The following is a 24049-nucleotide window of genomic DNA, read 5'->3' on the forward strand; positions in this document are numbered from 1 at the left end:
CTTTTGGGGATACAACCTAACCCTGCATAGAGGGACGGGCCTGGGCAGGAGGTTACTGCTGCTCAGAGACTCGGGCACACAGCTGTCTGTGAGGGGACAGCGTGGGGGTTGCTGGGTTTTGAGCCAGCTGACCAGGACCCGTAGGCTGGAGATTGTGCCAGCTCTGCCCATAGCGCCCAGGACTGGCACATGGGCACTGAGTCTCTGGTGTCCCAGGCCCCGCAGGTGGGCACAGAGAGCATGGGGTTATGGTGGGCGGAGGCACAGAGCCAGACTGAGGCTGGAGACCTTGGGGGGATTAGGGTGGGAGGAGAACAGGAGGGTTTCTGGCTGGAGTCCAGCGGGAGCTGGAGGGAGGGAATGAGTTTGGAGGAAGTCACTGGAAAGAGGGAAGGGGCAGGGGGACAAGGCAGGTGCTGGTGTCCACGAACATGGGGTGGCAGGGCAAAGCTTTCAGGGAGCAAAGGGAGGAGCCACATGGCTGGAGGCGTGGGTCCTGGGGGGCTGCAGTGCTGAGGCCAGATACGAGCACACAGGGCTCAGCGGGGCAGTGGAGGGTAGGGGGGACAGAGGATGGCCTCCAGGAGAAAACAGCTCGCACAGCCCTAAGGCCACCGTGGCCAGCCTGGGGTCCCTGTGCTCACATGGTCCCAGAGACCCAGGGGAGGGGAGGGCCCTCACCTGGATGCTGGTCCTGGTACCCCAGGAAGGCCAGCTGAGTCTGGAGGTGGACCCAGGATCTGGAATTGACCCCTGACCGCCCACCTGGGCCATCCCAGGGCCCCTGACAGAGCCTTTCCATCCCTGCAGGGGGCAGACACAGCGGACCTTGGGTGAGTGACTTCTGCACAGCCAGCTGGGCACCATGAACGGCCACGCTTCTCCTCGTGATGTCCTGATCACCAATGGCACTGAGCCGGCCATCGTCCCCAAGACCACGAAGGCTGTGTTGGAAACAGGCACTCCCTCTGGGTCCCAGGCCAGGAGTGTCGCCGGGGTGTACGTGGAGCCCTCAGGCCAGGCCCAGAGTCTCTACACTGCCATGAAGCAGGGCCTCCTGCCTGATGGGCTCGGGCTGGCTCTGCTGGAGGCCCAGGCGGCCACCGGGGGGCTCGTGGACCCTGCCCAGGGTCAGCTGCTCCCTGTGTCTGAGGCCCTACAGCAGGGTCTGGTGGGCCTGGAGCTAAAGGAAAAGCTGCTGGCTGCAGAGCGTGCAGTCACTGGGTACCCTGACCCCTATGGGGGTGAGAGGCTAGCCCTCTTCCAGGCCATTGGAAAGGAAGTTGTGGACAGGGCACTGGGTTGGAGCTGGCTGGAGGCCCAGCTGGCCACGGGGGGCCTGGTGGATCCCATCCAGGGCGTGCGTGTGCCCCCAGAGCTGGCCTGCCAGCAGGGCCTCCTGGACCAGGAGACATGGCGTGGCCTGTCGGAGCGTGAGCCAGGCTCAGGTGCCCCCGGCTTCCTGGATCCCAACACGCTTGAGCAGCTGTCCTATAGTGAGCTGCTGGGCAGGTGTGTGCGGGCCCCCAGCACGGGGCTGGCCCTGCTGCCCCTCAAGACCACTTTCCGCACCCTGTGTGGGGCGGTGAGCTTGGCCGAGCTGCTGGAGGTGGGGGTCCTGGACAAGGAGATGGCCCGGGGCCTGCAGGAGGGCAGGCTGGCAGTGCCAGATGTGAGTGCACGCCCCCAGGTGCAGCGTTACCTGCAGGGCACTGGCAGCGTGGTGGGGGTCGTCCTGCTGCCCGCGGGCCACAAGAAGAGCTTCTTCCAGGCTGTTGCTGAGCACCTGCTCCCGATGGGCACCGCGTTTCCACTCCTAGAGGCCCAGGCTGCCACCTGTGCCCTAGTGGACCCAGCCACCGGCCAGCAGCTCTGGGTGGATGAGGCAGTCAGGGCAGGCCTGGTTGGCCCAGAGCTGCACGGGCAGCTCCTGGAGGCAGAGAAGGCGGTGACCGGTTACCATGACCCCTTCAGCAGTGCACGTATCCCCCTCTTCCAGGCCATGAAGAAGGAGCTTGTGGACAGGCCTTGGGCACTGCGGCTCCTAGATGCCCAGCTCTCCACAGGTGGGCTGGTGTGTCCGCCCCGCAGGCTCCGGCTGCCCCTGGAGGCTGCCCTGCGCTTTGGCTGCCTGGACGAGGAGACGCAGGAGTGTCTCTCGCAGGCTGCTGGCTTCTGTGACCCCGGCACGCAGGAGAGCCTCAGCTATGGGCAGCTGCTGGCCCGCTGTGTCACCGACCCAGAGACAGGGCTGGCCTTCCTGCCCCTCTCAGGAGGGGCCCTTGGAGAGGAGCCACAGGGACCCCAGTTCATTGAGCACAGCACCCGCCATGCCTTGAGTGCAGCCACGACCACCATCTCAGTGGGCAAATTCCAGGGCCGGCCCGTATCACTGTGGGAGCTGCTCTTCTCTGAAGGCGTCCCTGTGGAGCAGAGGGCAATGCTGGCCCAGCGGCACAAGGAAGGGGCCCTCTCAGTGGAGGAGCTGGCAGCTGTGCTGAGGTCCACTGTGCAGCAAGCTGCAGTCACTGCCAGGACCACCTTTGCTGGGCTGAGAGTCGCCGTGACACCAAGAGATCTGCTGGAAGCAGAGGTCATCGGCCAGGACACGTATGAGCAGCTGGCACAGGGACAGACCACAGCCCACGATGTGGGCAGATTGGACTCTGTGCAGAGGTACCTGCAGGGCACTGGCTGCATTGCTGGCCTGCTGCTGCCCGGCTCCCAGGAGCGTGTCAGTGTCTATGAGGCTTACAGGAAGCAGCTCCTGCGTCCGGGCACGGCCCTCATCCTGCTGGAGGCCCAGGCGGCCACTGGCTTCATCATTGACCCGAAAGAAAACAAGAGATACTGCGTGGAAGAGGCTCTCAGGGCCAGCATCATTGGGCCCCACATGTTTGCAAAGCTGCTCTCAGCCGAGCGCGCCGTCACCGGCTATAAGGACCCCTACACCGGGGAGCAGATCTCCCTGTTCCAGGCCATGAAGAAGGACCTGATCGTCAGGGACCACGGCATCCGCCTGCTGGAGGCCCAGATCGCCACGGGCGGTGTCATTGACCCGGTGCACAGTCACCGTGTGCCTGTGCACGTGGCCTACCAGCGTGGCTACTTCGATGAGGAAATGAACCGTGTCCTGGCAGACCCGAGCGACGACACCAAGGGCTTCTTTGACCCCAACACGCACGAGAACCTCACCTACATGCAGCTGCTGGAGCGCTGCGTGCGTGACCCTCAGACTGGCCTCTTCCTGCTGCCTCTCAGCAGCGTGCAGCCCCAGCTGGTGGATGGTGCCACGCGACAGGCCTTCCAGAGCTTGCTGCTGTCGGTGAAGCACGGGCGGTTCCGGGGGCGGCAGGTGTCCGCGTGGGAGCTACTCAACTCGGAGTGCTTCAGTGAGGCCCGCAGGAGGCAGCTGCTGCGCAGGTACCAGCAGCGCAAGGTCTCGCTGGGCCAGCTCCCACAGCTGCTGGAGAGGGAGGTGGGCAGGGGCGCAGACATCACACTGCCCGTGCTGCGGGGCCAGGTCACTGCCTACCAACTCCTGGAGGCCCACATCATTGATCAGGAGCTCCTGGATCAGGTGCTGGCAGGGTCGGTCAGCCCTGAGGCCGTCCTCCGCATGGACGGTGTCCGCAAGTACCTGCGTGGCTCGGGTGCTGTGGGTGGCGTGCTGCTGCAGCCCTCCCACCGGCGACTCAGCCTCTACCAGGCCATGAAGCAGAAACTGCTGGGGCCAGGAGTGGCCTTGGCCCTGCTGGAGGCCCAGGCAGCCACCGGAGCCATCACAGACCCCCACAGTCTAGAGACCCTGTCAGTGGCAGAGGCTGTGCGCAGGGAGCTGGTGGGGCCAGAGCTGTATGCCAGGCTGAGACGGTCTGAGGACGCCCTGACTGGCTTTAGAGACCCCTTCTCTGGGGAGCAGGTATCCCTGTTCCAGGCCATGAAGAAGGGGCTTATAGGTGTGGAGCAGGCTACCCGCCTCCTGGAGGCCCAGGTGGCCACAGGAGGGGTCATTGACCCCAGAGGACACTACCACCTCCCCATGCCTGTGGCCACCCAGCGTGGCTTCATTGACCAGGAGATGGAGAAGGCCTTGTCCAGCTCCTCTGAGACCTTCCCTACGCCAGACGGCCGGGGACACACCAGCTATGCCCAGCTTCTAGAACAGTGTCTGAAGGACGAGTCCTCAGGCCTTTACCTCCTGCCTCTGCCAGAAAGTGTTCCTGCTGTGCCCACAGACCAGCAGGTCCAGAAGACCCTGCAGGCCACGCTGGGGGCTGAGGACGGCAGGTCCCTGTGGGAGCTGCTGTGCTCCTGCCACTTCACTGAAGAGCAGCGGAGGGGATTCCTGGAGGACTTCAGGATGGGGAAGACCACCGCACACCAGCTGCAGGTGGTTGTGCGGACCTGGCTGCAAGGGGCGGAGCTCCGGGCACGAGCACGCATCACTGTACCCAGCCCGCGGGGCCAGGTTCCCGCTGTCTGGCTGCTGGACGCTGGCATCATCACCCAGGAGACCCTGGCAGCACTGGCTCAAGGCACACGGTCACCCGCAGAGGTTTCTGAGGAGCCCGCAGTGAAGGCCTGCCTGTGGGGCACAGGCTGTGTGGCTGGGGTGCTGCTGCAGCCCTCAGGGACCAAGGCCAGCATCAGCCAGGCTGTGAGGGACGGACTCCTGCCTGTGGGCCTGGGACAGAGACTGCTAGAAGCCCAGGTGGCCTCTGGCTCCCTCATTGACCCTCTGACGAACCAGAGGCTGTCGGTGGAAGGTGCAGTCAAGACTGGCCTGGTGAGTGGGACACTGAGCGAGCAGCTCCAGCAAGCCGAGAAGGCGGTGGCCGGGTACACGGACCCCTACTCAGGGGGCGCCCTCTCACTGTGGCAGGCCGTGGAGAAGGGGCTTGTGCCCCAGAGCGAGGGCTTCCCCCTCCTGCAGGCACAGCTGGCCACTGGGGGCGTGGTGGACCCCGTCTACGGGGTACACCTGCCCCAGGCGGTAGCCTACAGGCGTGGTCTCCTGGACGAGGCAACAAGCCTGGCACTGACTGGGACACATGAGGACAGCAAGTTCTTCTTTGACCCCAACACGCGAGACAAGGTGACGTACCAGCAGCTCAAGGAGCGCTGTGTCCTTGATGCCGACACCGGCCTGTGGCTGCTGCCGCTCCCCCAGGACACGGTGCTTGACGTGGACGACCACACAGCCATGGCACTGAGGGCCATGAAGGTGCCCGTCGGTGCTGGGAGGTTCAAAGGGCTCACTGTGTCACTCTGGGACCTGCTGCACTCAGAGTATGTCAGCATCCACAAGCGGCGAGAGCTGGCGGCGCTCTGCCAGTCCGGGAGGTCCACGGCCCTGCGTCAGGTCGTCAGTGCACTCACCACCCTGGTAGAAGCCTCAGAGAGGGAGCCCTCACAGGCCTTCTTCAGAGGACTCCGGAAGCAGGTGTCAGCCAGAGACCTGTTCAGGTCCCAGCTGATTGACAAGAACACATTGGATGAGCTAAATCAGGGCACAAGGACCGTGCAAGAGGTGACGGAGATGGACAGTGTGAGGCGGTTCTTGGAAGGATGCAACTTCATTGCCGGGGTCCTGGTGCAGGGCACAAAGGAGAGGATGAGCATCTCAGAGGCCATGAAGAGGCACATACTGCGGCCGGGCACGGCCCTGGTGCTGCTGGAGGCCCAGGCGGCCACCGGCTTCCTCATTGACCCGGTGGAGAACCGGAAGCTGACTGTGGAAGAGGCATTCGCGGCAGGGATGTTTAGCAAGGAAACCTACCAGAAGCTGCTGTCGGCCGAGCGCGCCGTCACCGGCTACACCGACCCCTACACCGGGGAGCAGATCTCCCTGTTCCAGGCCATGAAGAAGGACCTGATCGTCAGGGACCACGGCATCCGCCTGCTGGAGGCCCAGATCGCCACGGGTGGCATCATCGACCCGGTGCACAGCCACCGCGTGCCCGTGCACGTGGCCTACCAGCGCGGCTACTTTGACGAGGAAATGAACCGCGTGCTGGCGGACCCGAGCGACGACACCAAGGGCTTCTTCGACCCCAACACGCACGAGAACCTCACCTACCTGCAGCTCCTGGAGCGCTGTGTGCGCGATCCTGACACGGGGCTGTACATGTTACAAATCGTAAAGAAAGGAGAGCCATACATGTACATCGATGAAGCCACCAGACAGGTTCTGAGATCCAAAACTGTGACAATGCACGTAGGGAAGTTTGCGGGTCAGAGGGTGTCCGTGTGGGACCTGCTGTCATCTCAGTACCTGACAGAGGAGCGGCGGCGGGAGCTGGTGCAGCAGTACAGAGCCCAGACCGTGCTTCTAGACCAGTTGCTGGAGATCATAACCGCCATAGTCGACGACACAGAGAAGCAAAACCAAGTCATCAAGGTGGCAGGCATTGGTGGGGAAGTGACAGCTGCAGAGTTGTTCAATGCTGGAATCATCGATAAAAAGACCCTGGACACACTACACAGGGGGAAAGGTGGAGGACAGGACCTCAGCAGGCTGGAGCACGTGAAGACCTACCTGGAAGGCAGTGGCTGTATTGCAGGGGTGACCGCCCCCTCCACCCAGGAGGTGATGAGTGTGTACGAGGCCAGCACGAAAGGACTCATCTCCACGGGGATTGCGGCTCTGCTGCTGGAGGCTCAGGCAGCCACAGGATTCATGCTGGATCCTCGGAGCCATAAGAGGCTTTCCGTGGACAAGGCCATGGCTGCCGGCCTGGTGGGCGTTGAGTTGCAGGAAAGGCTCCTGAATGCTGAGAAGGCTGCGAAAGGCTACACGGACCCAGCCACAGGGGAAACAATCTCGCTGTTCCAGGCCATGGAAAGGAAATTAGTCAAACGGGAGGAGGCGCTCAGATTGCTGGAGGTGCAGGTGGCCACAGGGGGTGTGGTCGATCCCCGACACCACCTCCGACTCCCGCTAGACACAGCCTACAGGCGCGGCTGTCTGCACCAGGACACATACCTGCTTGTTTCAGACCAGAAGCACATGAACAAGAGGTTTGTGGATCCCAACACTCACGAGAAAGTGACATACCAGGAGCTTCAGAAGAGGAGCCGCCGGGAAAAGGAGGAGGGCTGGACTCTGTTCCCCGTGGTCCGAGACACACAGGACTGCACATATGTTGACGAAGCAACGAGAAGAGCCCTGGAGACTGAGCGGGTGGAAGTCATGGTGGGCAGGTACAGGGGCCAGAGGCCATCAGTGTGGGAGCTGCTAAACTCTGAATACGTGACAGAGAAGGAAAAGCTGGAGTTAGTCGGTAAATACAAAAGAGACACCGCGCATGCACTAGAAAAGGTGGTAAAGGTAATTGTCACAATGATTGACGAGAAGGAGAAGATCAGTAAGCAGCTGTGGTTCAGAGGCTTCAGAAGACAGATCACTGCCTTTGAACTCTTCCGTTCCTCCATCATCACCAAGGAAATGCTGGAGGAACTCAAGGGCGGGCGCAAGACGGTGGACGACATCAAGAAAGACGAAGGGGTCAAGCGCTACCTGGAGGGCACGAGCTGCATCGCGGGCGTGTTGGTGCCCTCCAAGGACAAGCCCGGGCAGCAGGAGAAGATGAGCATCTACCAGGCCATGTGGAAGGGCATCTTGCGGCCGGGCACGGCCCTGGTGCTGCTGGAGGCCCAGGCGGCCACCGGCTTCGTCATCGACCCGGTGCGCAACCAGAGGCTGTCCGTGGAGGAGGCGGTGGCCGCGGGCGTGGTGGGCGGCGAGATCCGGGAGAAGCTGCTGTCGGCCGAGCGCGCCGTCACCGGCTACACCGACCCCTACACCGGGGAGCAGATCTCCCTGTTCCAGGCCATGAAGAAGGACCTGATCGTCAGGGACCACGGCATCCGCCTGCTGGAGGCCCAGATCGCCACGGGGGGCGTCATCGACCCGGTGCACAGCCACCGCGTGCCCGTGCACGTGGCCTACCAGCACGGCTACTTTGACGAGGAAATGAACCGCGTGCTGGCGGACCCGAGCGACGACACCAAGGGCTTCTTCGACCCCAACACGCACGAGAACCTCACCTACATGCAGCTGCTGCGCCGCTGCGTGCGTGACCCCGACACGGGGCTGTACATGCTGCAGCTGGTCGGCCGGGGCTCCGCCGTGCACCAGCTGAGCGAGGAGCAGCGTGCCGCCCTGCGTGAAGTCCACGTGACACCCGGCACTGGCGACCTCCAGGGCCAGAGCGTCTCCGTCTGGGAGCTCCTCTTCTACCGGGAGGTGTCTGAGAGCCTGCGGCAGGACCTGCTGGGCAAGTACCGGGCGGGCACGCTGACCGCTCAGGAGGTGGGCACCTCGCTCACCTCGCTGCTGGTCCGGGCCAACGGAGGGAGCCTGCACCATGCCCCTCGGGACCCTCAGGGGACCCTGCGTACCGCCACCATGGAGGTCAAGGTGGGCCCCCTGCGGGGTCCGGCAGTGCCCGTCTGGAATGTGCTGGAGTCCAGCTACGTGAGCGCCACCAGGCGGGAGGAGCTGCTGGCCCAGTTCGGCTCGGGGAGGCTGGGCCTGCCTGCGCTGACTCGCCGGCTGACCACCATCATCGAGGAGGCCGAGGTGGCCCAGGGGACCGAGCATGCACAGGCGCACGCCACCCCTGGCCAGCAGGAAACCGGTACGCTTGGCCACAGTGGTGGTGAGGCCGACCCCGAGGCCGCCAGGCGCCTCCAGGAGAAGGCCCTGCGTGCCGCCATGATGGAGGTGCACACGGGGCGGTTCCAGGGTCAGCGGGTATCCGTGTGGGACATCCTCTTCTCCTCCTACCTGAGCCAGCCTCGCCGGGACGAGCTCCTAGCCCAACACGCGTCCGGTAGCCTGGCCGTGTCTGGCCTCGTGACCATCCTCACCAAGGTCATCGAGGAGACGGAGGAGCGGCTGAGCACGGTGTCCTTCCGAGGCCTGAGGCGCCATGTGTCCGCGTCCCAGCTGGGCATTTCCGGGGTCCTGGACCCCGAGACCTTGCGGGGCCTGGCCCAGGGCACCAAGACCCTGCAGGAGGTGAAGGAGATGGACTCGGTCAAGCGCTACCTGGAGGGCACGAGCTGCATCGCGGGCGTGTTGGTGCCCTCCAAGGACAAGCCCGGGCAGCAGGAGAAGATGAGCATCTACCAGGCCATGTGGAAGGGCATCTTGCGGCCGGGCACGGCCCTGGTGCTGCTGGAGGCCCAGGCGGCCACCGGCTTCGTCATCGACCCGGTGCGCAACCAGAGGCTGTCCGTGGAGGAGGCGGTGGCCGCGGGCGTGGTGGGCGGCGAGATCCGGGAGAAGCTGCTGTCGGCCGAGCGCGCCGTCACCGGCTACACCGACCCCTACACCGGGGAGCAGATCTCCCTGTTCCAGGCCATGAAGAAGGACCTGATCGTCAGGGACCACGGCATCCGCCTGCTGGAGGCCCAGATCGCCACGGGGGGCGTCATCGACCCGGTGCACAGCCACCGCGTGCCCGTGCACGTGGCCTACCAGCACGGCTACTTTGACGAGGAAATGAACCGCGTGCTGGCGGACCCGAGCGACGACACCAAGGGCTTCTTCGACCCCAACACGCACGAGAACCTCACCTACATGCAGCTGCTGCGCCGCTGCGTGCGTGACCCCGACACGGGGCTGTACATGCTGCAGCTGGTCGGCCGGGGCTCCGCCGTGCACCAGCTGAGCGAGGAGCAGCGTGCCGCCCTGCGTGAAGTCCACGTGACACCCGGCACTGGCGACCTCCAGGGCCAGAGCGTCTCCGTCTGGGAGCTCCTCTTCTACCGGGAGGTGTCTGAGAGCCTGCGGCAGGACCTGCTGGGCAAGTACCGGGCGGGCACGCTGACCGCTCAGGAGGTGGGCACCTCGCTCACCTCGCTGCTGGTCCGGGCCAACGGAGGGAGCCTGCACCATGCCCCTCGGGACCCTCAGGGGACCCTGCGTACCGCCACCATGGAGGTCAAGGTGGGCCCCCTGCGGGGTCCGGCAGTGCCCGTCTGGAATGTGCTGGAGTCCAGCTACGTGAGCGCCACCAGGCGGGAGGAGCTGCTGGCCCAGTTCGGCTCGGGGAGGCTGGGCCTGCCTGCGCTGACTCGCCGGCTGACCACCATCATCGAGGAGGCCGAGGTGGCCCAGGGGACCGAGCATGCACAGGCGCACGCCACCCCTGGCCAGCAGGAAACCGGTACGCTTGGCCACAGTGGTGGTGAGGCCGACCCCGAGGCCGCCAGGCGCCTCCAGGAGAAGGCCCTGCGTGCCGCCATGATGGAGGTGCACACGGGGCGGTTCCAGGGTCAGCGGGTATCCGTGTGGGACATCCTCTTCTCCTCCTACCTGAGCCAGCCTCGCCGGGACGAGCTCCTAGCCCAACACGCGTCCGGTAGCCTGGCCGTGTCTGGCCTCGTGACCATCCTCACCAAGGTCATCGAGGAGACGGAGGAGCGGCTGAGCACGGTGTCCTTCCGAGGCCTGAGGCGCCATGTGTCCGCGTCCCAGCTGGGCATTTCCGGGGTCCTGGACCCCGAGACCTTGCGGGGCCTGGCCCAGGGCACCAAGACCCTGCAGGAGGTGAAGGAGATGGACTCGGTCAAGCGCTACCTGGAGGGCACGAGCTGCATCGCGGGCGTGTTGGTGCCCTCCAAGGACAAGCCCGGGCAGCAGGAGAAGATGAGCATCTACCAGGCCATGTGGAAGGGCATCTTGCGGCCGGGCACGGCCCTGGTGCTGCTGGAGGCCCAGGCGGCCACCGGCTTCGTCATCGACCCGGTGCGCAACCAGAGGCTGTCCGTGGAGGAGGCGGTGGCCGCGGGCGTGGTGGGCGGCGAGATCCGGGAGAAGCTGCTGTCGGCCGAGCGCGCCGTCACCGGCTACACCGACCCCTACACCGGGGAGCAGATCTCCCTGTTCCAGGCCATGAAGAAGGACCTGATCGTCAGGGACCACGGCATCCGCCTGCTGGAGGCCCAGATCGCCACGGGGGGCGTCATCGACCCGGTGCACAGCCACCGCGTGCCCGTGCACGTGGCCTACCAGCACGGCTACTTTGACGAGGAAATGAACCGCGTGCTGGCGGACCCGAGCGACGACACCAAGGGCTTCTTCGACCCCAACACGCACGAGAACCTCACCTACATGCAGCTGCTGCGCCGCTGCGTGCGTGACCCCGACACGGGGCTGTACATGCTGCAGCTGGTCGGCCGGGGCTCCGCCGTGCACCAGCTGAGCGAGGAGCAGCGTGCCGCCCTGCGTGAAGTCCACGTGACACCCGGCACTGGCGACCTCCAGGGCCAGAGCGTCTCCGTCTGGGAGCTCCTCTTCTACCGGGAGGTGTCTGAGAGCCTGCGGCAGGACCTGCTGGGCAAGTACCGGGCGGGCACGCTGACCGCTCAGGAGGTGGGCACCTCGCTCACCTCGCTGCTGGTCCGGGCCAACGGAGGGAGCCTGCACCATGCCCCTCGGGACCCTCAGGGGACCCTGCGTACCGCCACCATGGAGGTCAAGGTGGGCCCCCTGCGGGGTCCGGCAGTGCCCGTCTGGAATGTGCTGGAGTCCAGCTACGTGAGCGCCACCAGGCGGGAGGAGCTGCTGGCCCAGTTCGGCTCGGGGAGGCTGGGCCTGCCTGCGCTGACTCGCCGGCTGACCACCATCATCGAGGAGGCCGAGGTGGCCCAGGGGACCGAGCATGCACAGGCGCACGCCACCCCTGGCCAGCAGGAAACCGGTACGCTTGGCCACAGTGGTGGTGAGGCCGACCCCGAGGCCGCCAGGCGCCTCCAGGAGAAGGCCCTGCGTGCCGCCATGATGGAGGTGCACACGGGGCGGTTCCAGGGTCAGCGGGTATCCGTGTGGGACATCCTCTTCTCCTCCTACCTGAGCCAGCCTCGCCGGGACGAGCTCCTAGCCCAACACGCGTCCGGTAGCCTGGCCGTGTCTGGCCTCGTGACCATCCTCACCAAGGTCATCGAGGAGACGGAGGAGCGGCTGAGCACGGTGTCCTTCCGAGGCCTGAGGCGCCATGTGTCCGCGTCCCAGCTGGGCATTTCCGGGGTCCTGGACCCCGAGACCTTGCGGGGCCTGGCCCAGGGCACCAAGACCCTGCAGGAGGTGAAGGAGATGGACTCGGTCAAGCGCTACCTGGAGGGCACGAGCTGCATCGCGGGCGTGTTGGTGCCCTCCAAGGACAAGCCCGGGCAGCAGGAGAAGATGAGCATCTACCAGGCCATGTGGAAGGGCATCTTGCGGCCGGGCACGGCCCTGGTGCTGCTGGAGGCCCAGGCGGCCACCGGCTTCGTCATCGACCCGGTGCGCAACCAGAGGCTGTCCGTGGAGGAGGCGGTGGCCGCGGGCGTGGTGGGCGGCGAGATCCGGGAGAAGCTGCTGTCGGCCGAGCGCGCCGTCACCGGCTACACCGACCCCTACACCGGGGAGCAGATCTCCCTGTTCCAGGCCATGAAGAAGGACCTGATCGTCAGGGACCACGGCATCCGCCTGCTGGAGGCCCAGATCGCCACGGGGGGCGTCATCGACCCGGTGCACAGCCACCGCGTGCCCGTGCACGTGGCCTACCAGCACGGCTACTTTGACGAGGAAATGAACCGCGTGCTGGCGGACCCGAGCGACGACACCAAGGGCTTCTTCGACCCCAACACGCACGAGAACCTCACCTACATGCAGCTGCTCCAGAGGGCTACCCGTGACCCTGAGACTGGTCTCTGTTTTCTTTCTCTTTCTTGAGGGTGATGGACATTGAATAGTAGTAATATGTTATCTGTCTAAAATATGTTATTAAGGTTTTTCACATGTTCTTATTTTTCTTTCATGCTGTCTCAGTTCTATGCTTTTTGCTTTGGGTGACATTGTTTCATTTTCCATTGCCTTCCCGTTGCAGATTGCCACTCTTCAGTTAAAATGAGACCATTTTCCTTCGTAATCTTCATCTGCACTTATCTTTGTATTTTGTTGTAAATTTTCAATCTTTTTTTGTTTCATTGAATATTTGCAGGTGAAGATAAACTCCTCTGCAGTTAAAGAGCTCTTTATCTTGGCTACTCAGTCACTCTAAAGTGTATACATTGATTTGTATATTCCTATTTTTATTAAATGCATTCCTTTCAATTATGAAGTCATTCTGCTGTTACTGGACTAATTCATTTTCCGGCAATTGCTGTCATTCTTACATGGCTTATGGCTGTCACCTGGGGTCCACCTGTGGTGGTCATCATCCCTCTGCTGTGCTAGGTGAAGGCACAGGGTGACTCTGTGTCTTGGTGCAGCTCCTCCCCATAGGAGCTACGGCCTTTAGTATTTATAAAGAAATATTTTTTGTATTACAAAGAAGAAAGCTCTCTTCTTTGATTTCAGATTTTGAGGGTTCATGCACAAAACTACAATGTAAACATGACAGATAAAACAAGGAAAACAGGTATCAAACACCTTGGATGACATAGAGCCATATGGCAGAATAGTGTTTGGATGGGTGCCGGAGGTCATGCTTGGAACCTTCCGGAAGTGGCTAGAACTTCAGTCCTTAATTGGAGAGTATCTAGTTGGAGCAAGTGACAGAGGTCCAGGCTTTTTTTGCTGACCCCCATTTACTACCCAGAGTTCTGAACTGGTGAGTAACATTTTGCAAGGTCAAAGGGATGCTGGGTAGAAGCCTGGAGCAGAGGGAGCAGGCTGGTCTTGGAATGGGTCAGATGCGGAGATGCGGGAGGCTGAGAAAGAGAGGTTTCCCAAGAGATTCTAAGAGACCACTGGGGCTGAATACCACTGACGGGAGATGGAGGAGCAAGAGTTCAGAGTTGGGGCTTAAGTTTGAGAGAAGACGGGCACATGTGTCTACTGCTTTTTTTCTGGGAAAAGAAAACGAAGGATGCATGAGGAATCAGCTGGTGTGACAGGAAGGAGACCATGGGAAGGAAGTGGGGTTTGTGGGGCAAAGGGGGATTTTAGACAAGAATTCTAGAGCATGTCTCTTGTTGATGTGGCCAGAGGTAGTGGGGAGGGGAGCCTCCTGGAGGGAGGGGCTGGGCCCCCCATGGCTCCACCGTTCCTGGGAAAGGGAAGCACAGAATTAAGGACAGTGGGAAGTTTAAAGTCATAAATGTAAGTCAACAGGTCAGCCTGCTTGTGTAGCTGTGTCACCTTCAATGGCTCTCCCACGTGATCCTTGGCGGAGTTGTGTGCAGGGAGAGCTGGCCTCCCAGAGTGGCCTGTCCCAGGCCTTCCCCCACACTCCGCTCCATGCTGGGTTCAACCAGTGCTGAAACCTGGAGACCGGGTTTCGGGATGTGTGTGGCAGGAGTGTGCTGGGGAAGCGGTGCGGGAAGAACGCGCGGCTCCAACAGCTGGGCTGGGGCCATTCTCCAGGCCCTCTGGCACGGCCCGGCCGCCGCCTGCCCAGGGAGGCCCAGACCGACGAGGCTGCGGGCCAGGGCCGAAACCCCTGGGGCCGAGTCGTTTGGCTTAGGCTGGTCCCCGGACTTCCTTTTCCCGCAGCGGAGATTTGTGTCCGCCTGGAGGAGCCGGGGAGGTTTGGCCCGCGACCGCGCGACTGTTCTGGACGCGGCCTCCCGCGGGCGAGGCCTTAGGCAGGGCGGAGCCTCTTGGCAGGCTGGGCTCAACAGTCTGGGCTCGGCCTGGGCGGAGTCTTAGGTGGCGATGGGCGGGGCCTTCGACTGAGGTGGGCGGGGCCGGGCCGGGCGGGGCCTCAGGTCGGGCGGGGATCGAGGGGCGGGACCAAAGACGCGAACAGGCGGGGCCTGGGCTGGGCCCCGTGCCCGCTGGGGTCTCCGTGGGGACGCTGCGCTCCCGCTCCCGCCAGAGGAGGCGGCTCCGGAGGGGCAGGAGGGCTCCTCCTACCCCTGCCGCGCGCCCGCGCCTCCCAATTCGCCGAGCCCGGGTGGGAGCTCGAGGCGGCGGCGGGTGCCCTCCCCTCTGGGCCTCTTTGCGCGGGGCCAGCTCGTGCAGGGAGCGGCGGCAGAGGCAGCGGATCGCTCGGAGGGCGGCGGTCTGGGCCCGCCGAGGCATGGCGGCCCCTGAGCCGGCGCCCAGGCGGGGCCGGGAACGGGAGCGGGAGGACGAGAGCGAGGACGAGAGCGACATTCTGGAGGAGAGCCCGTGCGGCCGCTGGCAGAAGCGGCGGGAGCAGGTGGGCACGGCGCGTGAGCGGGGACGCTGGGGGAGCTGGAGCCGGGAGCCCAGTCCTCCAGCAGGCGACCCCCTTCTTGTACCCCTTTGGCCTGACCCCCTCACCCTGGAGCGGAACCCCTGATTCCCTAAGGGACAGCCCCCTACCAGGACCACTTCCCTATGCCTCTGGGACCAGCCACTAGCCCCCTGGCAACCATCCTCAACCCCCTGAAAGCTGCTCTAAGTCCCCTGAGCCCAGCCGCTGGGTACCCTCAGCTTCCCCCCAGAGTGGACCAGGGCCTGCTTGGCCCCCTGGGGCGGTGGGATGGGTGTGGGAAGAGAGCAAGCCCCCTGACACATACAGCACATTCGTGTCCCGCTTCACGTCCGCCCCACCGTCAGGTGAACCAGGGGAACATGCCGGGGGTCCAGAGCACCTTCCTGGCCATGGACACGGAGGAGGGCGTGGAGGTGGTGTGGAACGAGCTGCACTTCAGCGACAGGAAGGCCTTCTCCGCCCACGAGGTGAGGCCCCCACAGCCCTCCCCCCCTCCCATGCTCACCCCGTGACCGCCCCCCCCCCCCCCCGCAGGAGAAGATCCAGACCATGTTTGAGCAGCTGGCCCTGCTTGACCACCCCAACATCGTCAAGCTGCACAAGTACTGGCTGGATGCCTCCGAGGCCCGCGCGCGGGTGAGCCACAGGCGGGGCATCCGGGGAGGGGGGGGGCGGCCGCGGGCACCCCCTCCCGCAGTGGCGGAGCCGTGAGCCCTCCCGCCCCGCCCCACAGGTCGTCTTCATCACAGAGTACGTGTCGTCGGGCAGCCTCAAGCAGTTCCTCAAAAAGACCAAGAAGAACCACAAGGCCATGAACGCCCGGGTACGGGGAGTGGGCTGGAGATGGTGGGGGCGCGGGGCGCCTTGGGGGACAGCAGGGGGTTGGGCGGGGGCAGGGGCGCGGTGGGGGCTCCGCAGGCCCAGCCACCTCTCCCCACCGGTCCGACGGAGTGCATCATACGCCAGGCCTGGAAGCGGTGGTGCACGCAGATCCTGTCGGCGCTCAGGTGAGAGCATGGGCTTGCCCGCCCCCTCCCCGGCCCGCCGCGCGCCCGCACCCCCTCACCCGGCTCGGCCGGCTCTATCTTCCCCTCGCCCGCAGCTTTCTGCACGCCTGCAACCCCCCCATCATCCACGGGAACCTGACCAGTGACACCATCTTCATACAGCACAACGGCCTCATCAAGATTGGCTCCGGTGCGGGCGGGTGGGGCTCGGTAGGGGGCGGGGCTGGGGACCTGCGGAAACCGAGGGCAGAGGACACCCAGCACCCCATCGCGTTGACGCCCGCTCTTTCTCCCTGTGGCCGTGCAGTGTGGCACCGCATCTTCTCCAATGGTGCGTGGGGGTGCTGGGGGATGGAGGCCGTGGAGAGGGGTCGGTCGGCTCATGCCCCGCGCTTCCCGTAGCGCTCCCGGTGGACCTCCGAAGCCCCATCCGCGCTGAGCGGGAGGAACCGCGGAACCTGCACTTCTTCCCGCCAGAGTACAGCGGTGAGTCCCAGAGCGCCCCTGTCCCCCAGGCTGCGCCTGCCCCTCGTCTCCCTGAGTTGCCCTCTCTCTTTCAGAGGTTGCCAATGGCACTGCTGTGGACATCTTCTCCTTTGGGATGTGTGCGCTGGAGGTACTAGCCCCATGGCCTCGCAGCTACCTACCTACCCCCACCACCTCACCTGTGTTGTCCCTTCCCTCTGCCTGACCTGGCCCTGCCCCCAGATGGCTGTGCTGGAGATCCAGGCCAATGGAGACACCAGGGTGACCGAGGAGGCCATTGCTCGTGCCAGGCACTCACTGAGCGACCCCAACATGCGGGTAAGCACTTTGCTCTGCCCCTCGCAGCTGGCTCTCTATGCTTCAGGTAGGGCTGGTGAGGCTCTTTGGACAGGCCTGGGGGTGCAGCAGGTCAGTGCTGCTGAGGGGCTCCAGCCAGCTGCACCAAGGCCCACCTACAAGGAGGGCCTGACCTGGAGTGCATGCTGTTCTCCAGGCCTGAAGGCTGCAAGGGCACATCCTAAGGTCAGGGAGATCAGAGGCAGAGTCTGCATGTGGGCAGTATTGTTATGCCCATTTTACAGATAAAAAGCCTGAGGCTCAGAGAGACCAAGTACTTTGCTCAAGGCTTTAGAGTAAGTAGTAGAGCTGGTGTTTGCACCCAGGGACTTCACTGCCTTGCCTTTAAGCCTCCTGGGATAGGCTAGATGTGATGTGGCCTGAGTTTGTTGGGGGGCATGATGGGCAGGGGGCAGGCAAAGGGAGTATGGGATGGAAGCTGCATGCATAACCTCTCTGCCCAGAATTTGGGGACTATCTGGCTTAAGCACGTGGCCACTGGGGGTGGGGGCGGTGAGTGATGGGGCCTGGATGGGGCTGGTGGGGAGGTGGAGCCAAGACAGATGTGACAGGCAGTGCTGGGCATGGGTGGGGGTGGGGGCAGGGAGCCATCAAGGTCATCTCCGGAGCTGGGCCTGAGCTGAGCACTAGAAGAGGGGCAGGCTGTGGTAGGTGGCTTCATGCTGGGCCGCATGACCTCTGGGCTGGGCTGATCTGCTGGCACTCTGCCCAGACCCAGGGCCACAATGCAGATGTCGTCTGTGAGTGAATTGGGATGACAATGCTGACCCCACAGGACTTTTGTGAGGGTTGCAGGAGGTAGAGGGTGGGAAGTCCTGGGCCCAGGGTCTGACTGTCCTGACCTGGTTGCTAACAGGACCCTTCTCTCTGCACATTCCTGCATGAAGGCTCCCTGGGGATTAGACCCTGGGGTCTGGGGATTTCAGGGGCCTCCTCTGCTCACACTGAGGGGCCAGAGCAGAGAGATGCCCGGCAGCCTCTTGTCTCCTCACCCCCAGGAGTTCATCCTCTGCTGCCTGGCCCGCGACCCTGCCCGCCGGCCCTCTGCCCACAGCCTTCTCTTCCACCGCGTGCTGTTCGAGGTGCACTCGCTGAAGCTCCTGGCAGCTCATTGTTTCATCCAGCACCAGTGTGAGGGGCCAAGGGCTGGGGTCAGGGTGTCAGAGTGGCCTGTGGTCAGGGTGCCCCCTCCTGAACGCTCCCGTGGCCTGCAGATCTCATGCCTGAGAACGTGGTGGAGGAGAAGACCAAGTCGATGGACCTGCACGCCGTCCTGGCCGAGATCCCGCGGCCCTCCCAGCCCCCACTGCAGTGGCGGTGAGTAGCCTGCCACCCAGAGGTCTCCCCACCCCACCTGGCCAGCCCCCACCCAGTCCTGCTCGATGGCAAGGCAGGCTGGCCAGCCACCGTCCTGTGTTTCTCATGCTCATGCCAGGTATTCAGAGGTCTCCTGCTTGGAGCTGGACAAATTCCTGGAGGACGTCAGGTGAGAGCTGGCGTGAGGCTGGGGAACAGGCAGTGCCAGGCCTGAGCCCCCAGCTACCCCTGATGTGTTCCCAGAAACGGGATCTACCCCCTAATGAACTTTGCTGCTGCTCGGCCCCTGGGGCTGCCCCGCGCACTGGCCCCACCCCCAGAGGAGGCCCAGAAGGCCAAGACCCCAACCCCAGAACCCTTTGACTCGGAGACCAGAAAGGTGAGCGCCCAACCCCCACAGCCTGAGGGCTGCCCCATGGTGGCCCTCAGGCCTGTCTGCTGCCCTTCTCAGGGGCTTTGAGTCATCCCAGCCCAGCTCTTCCCCAGGCTGCCAGAGAGCAAATCCTGGCCAACCCTGTCTGTGGGTTTGGGGAGGCAGGACAAGCTGGGATACCTGCTTTCCCAGAGGCTCCTTGCCCCCTGCAGACCCTGCTGCCCGTCCCCATACATGCTGACCCACCCCTCCCCAATCCCACCTGCTCCAAGCAGCCTCTGTCTGGGAGGCTCATCTGCCCCCAGCCCTCTCTGATCCTGCCCCCTTCGCTTGCTGACTCCCTGACATTTGTGTCCTGGTGTCTCCTCCAAGGCCTTCTGACATTGTGTTTCTCCCAACGTTTCCTCCTACAAGGCTGCCTCCTGGCCAGGGCCCTCTCTGTCTCCCTTTCCGTGTCCACACCAACTGGGTTCCAGAAGCTCTGGCTTTGGCCTTGGGTGTGTCTCCACAGTCACTTTCCTGATCTGGGCCACCTCCATTCCCCACCTGGACCCTGCACCAGCCCCCCACCTGGCCTCCTTCCTCCTGGATCCCCTCCATACTGTAACCAGAATTCATGTTCTAAGAGCCACAGCTTCCCACAGAGATTGTGGCCGTCCGCTGCCTGCCCCCGGCGCCCTGAGGCCTGACCTGTTAGTGTCCTGTGCTTTGTGCTCTGCTCTGTCTCACCCCTGCTCACCCCACTTCCCACGCTCCCTGTTTGTTCAGGTGTTGTCTCTACCTGTGAAAACTCCTATTCACCCCTCAGTACCCAGCCTCAATGTCTGCTCTTCTGGAAGTTTCTGTAACACTCCAGATGGCTAGCAGTGAGAAGTGCTTTGTAGGCTTCCCTTGGGTACTTTTCCCATTTCCTGTCCTTACTGTCCCGTCTCGGCCCCTTTGAGGCACATCTGCTCTTGGTCCTCAGTTGCTGAGTATAACTAAGCCTTTGTGAGTGACCTTGGGCCCTGCCACCCCCAGGTGATCCAGATGCAGTGTAACCTGGAGAGAAGTGAGGACAAGGCGCGCTGGCACGTGAGCAGAGCCCCAGGCTGGTGTGGACGGGTGGGGGCGGGGCAGGACGGGTGGACGGGGCTGACCTTGCCCTCCTGCCTCCCCAGCTCACTCTGCTGCTGGTACTGGAGGACCGGCTGCACCGGCAGCTCACTTATGACCTCCTTCCAAGTATGCTGGGAACCCTGGGTGGGGTCCCTGGGTGGGGGCCGGCTAGGGCCGCACGGTGGCCTCATGCCTCGCCCCCCACGCCCCTGCCCACACCCCTGCCGCAGCCGACAGTGCCCAGGACCTTGCTGCCGAGCTCGTGCACTACGGCTTTGTCCATGAGGTGTGTAGGGCGGCGCGGCCAGGCTGGGAGGGTGTGGAAGGTGGGCCACGGCCAGGCTGGGAGGGTGTGGAAGGTGGGCCAGGCCACGCCCCTCCGTCCCCCCATGCCTCCTTCCTGCCCTGCAGGATGACCGGCCGAAGCTGGCCGCCTTCCTGGAGAGCACCTTCCTCAAGTACCACGGAGCTCAGCCCTGATGTGTACCTGGCCTCCCCGTGGTCAGCTCGGGGCCAGGTGTTGGGGACGGGGGCTGCCTTCTGCCTGCGAGCCAGGGGTGGGGACCAAAAACCTGCTAGAGAGGAACCTCTGCCTTGCATAGCTGTTGAGAGGCCCTGGGCTGGGGGTGGGGTGAGGGCGGTGGGGTTGGTCCCACAGGGGAGCCCTTCAGCCGGTTGGGGAACGTTGGGGGCTCCTTAGGACCAGGAGTCCCCCACCCAGCGTGCTTCCACAACTCACCATTCCTTCCCATATCCTCCTTTCCCTAGCCAACTTCCCACCCCACGCCCAAGCTGTCTGGTTGGGGACTGAGACCTGTGCGTTGGGGAGGCCGCTCTGTGGGAAGCCACGGTTGTGGGGGGAGTTGGCCCTGGACAGATAGATGTCTGGCCCATTCCGGGTTGGTACCACAGAGCCACACATGGACCCCCTCCTCAAGCCAGTGAAAGCACCTGCAGGCGTGAGGCATGGTGCTGGGCACCCGGCAGGGCCCTCACCTGGTGGGAGAAGCAGACAGCAGACGCCCCAAGAAGCCCGTTCCCAACACCACGTGGCTCTTGCATGCCTGCCCAACGTCCAGCGCAGACCCGCCTGGAGCCCCTCAGGCTGGCACCCGCCGCCCCCTCTCCAGGCACTTCTGGCCCCTGCAGCCCCCTGCAGAGGGCTCTTATCTCTCTGGCATTCCCTGGCCTGGAGGGGTCAGGGTCAGGTGTCCTCCCTGATCCTCATGGTGACTCCTCTCAAGCTCACCACCCCATTATCTCCCTCTCCTCTTCGCTGGGCAGCTGCCGCCCTGGGTCCCAGCTCCCCGTCTCTCCCACTCAAATCCCGTCCACCCCCATTGCTCTGGCCTGCTTCTCTTGGACCACCTCTCCTCCATTTTCAAATTTAAACACTCTTAAACGCTTTAAATTGCATGTATAAATGTAGTGCATTCAGGGTTCTTTTTAAGCATTTCAAATGTCAAACTGAGAAAGCACACCACTGTGTTATTAGTTCTCTGTTGCTGCCCTAAGAATTTACCACAAACTTAGTGGCTTAGACAACAAAAGTTATTACAGCTCTGTAGGTCAGAAGTCAGGCCTAGCCGGCTGCCCTCCTTCCCGGAGGTCCTAGGGGAGGATCCACTTCCTGCTCCTTCGGGGTAGGTGTTGGCTTGCAGTGTCAGGTGTCGCCCCACGGGTGCCGAGCAGAGATTCATTTCCTTGCAGTGGCAGGGCCGAGCTCCTCATTTTCTTGCCTGCTGTAAACTGAAGGCCCTTCCCAGCTTCTAGCTGTGGCCACATTCCTCAGCTCAGCTCCAGGGCCCATCCTCTATCTTCAAAGTCAGCAACAGCAGGTGCAGTCTGTCCTGAACCATCTGTCTGGTTTTCTGCAGCCAGAAAAGCTTCATGTGGTGAGACTGAGTCCACCTGGGTAATCCAGGACAGCCTCCCCGTCTCAGAGGCCTTTTGCCATGTACAGGATACTCCCAGGTTCCTGGCTTGGGGTATGGACCTCTCCAGGGGTCATTGTCATCCCACCTACCACACTATATCACCCTAACCAAAAACCAAGACAAAACCAACTTAGCCAGGCCTAGCAAATAAGTTAAATGTACAAGTAGAGTGACTCTCAAGTTATCTTAAACATTCCAATACTCTTTATGAAATGACTCCAATTCTCACACCTTTCAACCTAAAATACAAATCTGAACTAACGTACATCCCAGGCTGGAAATCCTGATGCTAAGCTGTGTGGTTCTACAGGGTCCTAAACTGAGTGTCAAATGCATAACAGATTGTACCAGCAATTAGACTGAACTCAGAGCCATCTATCTGTACTGCCATTGCTTCATTTAATCCAGACTATGCTGAGGTTTTCACTTTAACTTTTCTGTTGTCAAAGTCATAGACATATCACTTTTAGAAGTGGAGTGGTTTTTTCAGGGCAACAATAAACAATAAATGCAGCCTCCAACCGTGATCCTTTCTTAGCTGTTTCTTCAGCCATTGAAAATCCTGTTTCGCAAAGGCAGACACATGCTTTTACAGCTTTTTATTGGTTTTTTCACCGTAGGTGTCCCCTGTTGGCATCCTCTGGAGGTGGGGGTTGGGGGGGTCACTAGTCTCATGCCCCTGACCCAGTGTCATCCCAGTGTGATGGGTGTTCTTATGGCTTTTTCCCACAGGTCTCAGCAAAGAACAAGTTGTGCTAGGATGACATTTGCTTTCTGGCACAACTTTTCGTTTTCTCTGGGGTTGGTTTAGTTTTCTGTACATGTCTCAGTTCATCCTTAGCTTCTCCTGCCGAAGTGTGGGCCTCTCCTCAACGCTTGGGACTTGCTGCAGAATTGACTGCTCAGGTTCATGTTTCCCTGCAGTGCCCACCAGGCCCGCCGCCTGCCCCAGGCTGCTGGTTCTCGGACCTCTGGCGCAGCTGTCAGTACAGGTTACTACTTTAGCAGCCTCCGGGAGCACCTCTGGTCCCTGGACCCCATGCTTTCCTCTTCCTTATTTGCCCTGTTTGAGAAAGAACATCCTCTACATTTCCTGGGAAAGGATGCATGAGTAGTTATGGAATGTTTGCCTGTTGGTCCTCACTCTGCTCTCACATCTGCTCATCAGTGTACCTAGGTACAAACGTCTGGCTGCGTTGGAGGTGACTTCTTCCCAAAATACTGAAGATAGTACACCACTTTCTTCTAGTCCCATGAAATCCTGTACCGCTCTGAATTCCGACCCTTTTGCCTGTGATCTCTCTTCTCTTTGCCCCAGTGCTCTGGAAATTCTCAGTGACAGGTCTTGATGTAGACCTCTTTCATCTACTGTCCAGAGGTCCCAACGTTTTGGTTCTAGAAATGTCTGTTTATTTCGTTGTTATTGTTGATTCCCCCCTCCTTATTTTCTGGAACTCTTATTATTTAGATGTTGGACTTCACTTTTGAGAGGTGCCACTGTGGTGAGGGCCTAGGCTCTGGAGCCATTCTGAGGCTTCCTGCTGTGTGATGTGGGTCTGTGCCTGCAATTCCTTCTCTGTAAAAACGGGGATAATCACAGTCCGCACTCCAGGGCTTATTGTAAGGATTGTATGAGATGATGTGTGTGCTGAGAATAGTGCCCAGCCAGCAGCACTCTGAATGTCATATTACATAGCAAATGTCATGGGAAGCTCCCCCAGAACGTGTGTGTAACCCCCCACCATGTGGTGGAGGGGAGCCAGTCCCAGCCGACACACCCCTTCTCTGTCCCCACCAATTATGGGGTCCTCTGCGGTGCTAGGCCACTTACTGGAGGGCAACGACCAACGTGGTTATGATGACGTTTCTGTTTTCTAGCTACCTGGTTCTGTTGTGAGACATCTGGAAGATTCCAACTTTATCTTTCAGTGTTTCTATCGGACTGTTCGTTCCCCTCTCACATTTTTTCACTTGTAAGCTCTGTCATTTGCTGAATGTTCTTTCTTCACAGCCTCTCATTCTTACATGCAATACCCTCTACTATTTCTGAGGGTGGGGTTTCAACGTTTCTTGCTTTATTGTCTCTGTTCCTTCTGAGTCGCTTTCCCGTTTCCTTTGTTGCCTTTTCCCTCTTCCTCAGGTGTCTGGTGATCCTGGGCTGACCAGTTGCACTTAAGGGTGAGATGATCTTAGTGGGGGGGCTTGTTGCCTGGTTAGCTTCCAGGCCTGGGATCTAGCCAGGTCAGTCTCCTAAGCAGCCTCCCCCACCAACCTCCCCCAACACACACA

The 24049-nt window shown here is 61.9% G+C and overlaps 2 protein-coding genes across 3 annotated transcripts; both read left to right on the forward strand.

Moving 5' to 3' along the window:
* Positions 1-865: 865 nt before the first annotated feature.
* On the forward strand, positions 866-13116 carry EPPK1 (epiplakin 1; the record flags this gene model as incomplete). Its single annotated transcript, XM_081069839.1, has 1 exon — positions 866-13116. The coding sequence occupies one exon, from the start codon at positions 866-868 to the stop codon at positions 12728-12730; it is 11865 nt and encodes a 3954-aa protein (XP_080925965.1). The 3' UTR covers positions 12731-13116.
* A 1597-nt stretch (positions 13117-14713) lies between these two features.
* NRBP2 (nuclear receptor binding protein 2) lies at positions 14714-22282 on the forward strand. Of its 2 annotated transcripts, XR_013994700.1 has the most exons (19): positions 14796-15146; positions 15530-15652; positions 15720-15821; positions 15919-16008; positions 16152-16192; positions 16288-16382; positions 16500-16523; positions 16595-16678; positions 16753-16808; positions 16901-16996; positions 18034-18166; positions 18250-18352; positions 18471-18521; positions 18596-18731; positions 19746-19799; positions 19886-19949; positions 20054-20109; positions 20235-20380; positions 20592-22282. XR_013994700.1 is itself a non-coding variant. In XM_081069872.1 (18 exons), exons 1-18 carry the CDS (start codon positions 15024-15026, stop codon positions 20301-20303), a joined length of 1500 nt encoding a protein of 499 aa, XP_080925998.1. In that variant the 5' UTR covers positions 14714-15023; the 3' UTR covers positions 20304-22282. The 2 variants fall into 2 exon arrangements, 1 of the variants encoding a protein (XP_080925998.1); XM_081069872.1 differs by having other exon boundaries at positions 14714-15146; positions 20235-22282.
* Positions 22283-24049: the final 1767 nt, after the last annotated feature.

This window comes from Rhinolophus hipposideros (assembly GCF_964194185.1).
Source record: "Rhinolophus hipposideros genome assembly, chromosome: 13".
Taxonomy (NCBI): Eukaryota; Metazoa; Chordata; class Mammalia; order Chiroptera; family Rhinolophidae; genus Rhinolophus; species Rhinolophus hipposideros.

Coding starts and splice junctions, on each gene's coding strand:
- NRBP2 (XM_081069872.1), top strand. CDS start 15,024: ATGGCGGCCCCTGAGCCGGCGCCCAGGCGGGGCCGGGAACGGGAGCGG. Junction 18,167..18,249: donor TTGTTTCATCCAGCACCAGT/GTGAGGGGCCAA, acceptor CGTGGCCTGCAG/ATCTCATGCCTGAGAACGTG. Junction 18,353..18,470: donor CAGCCCCCACTGCAGTGGCG/GTGAGTAGCCTG, acceptor TGCTCATGCCAG/GTATTCAGAGGTCTCCTGCT.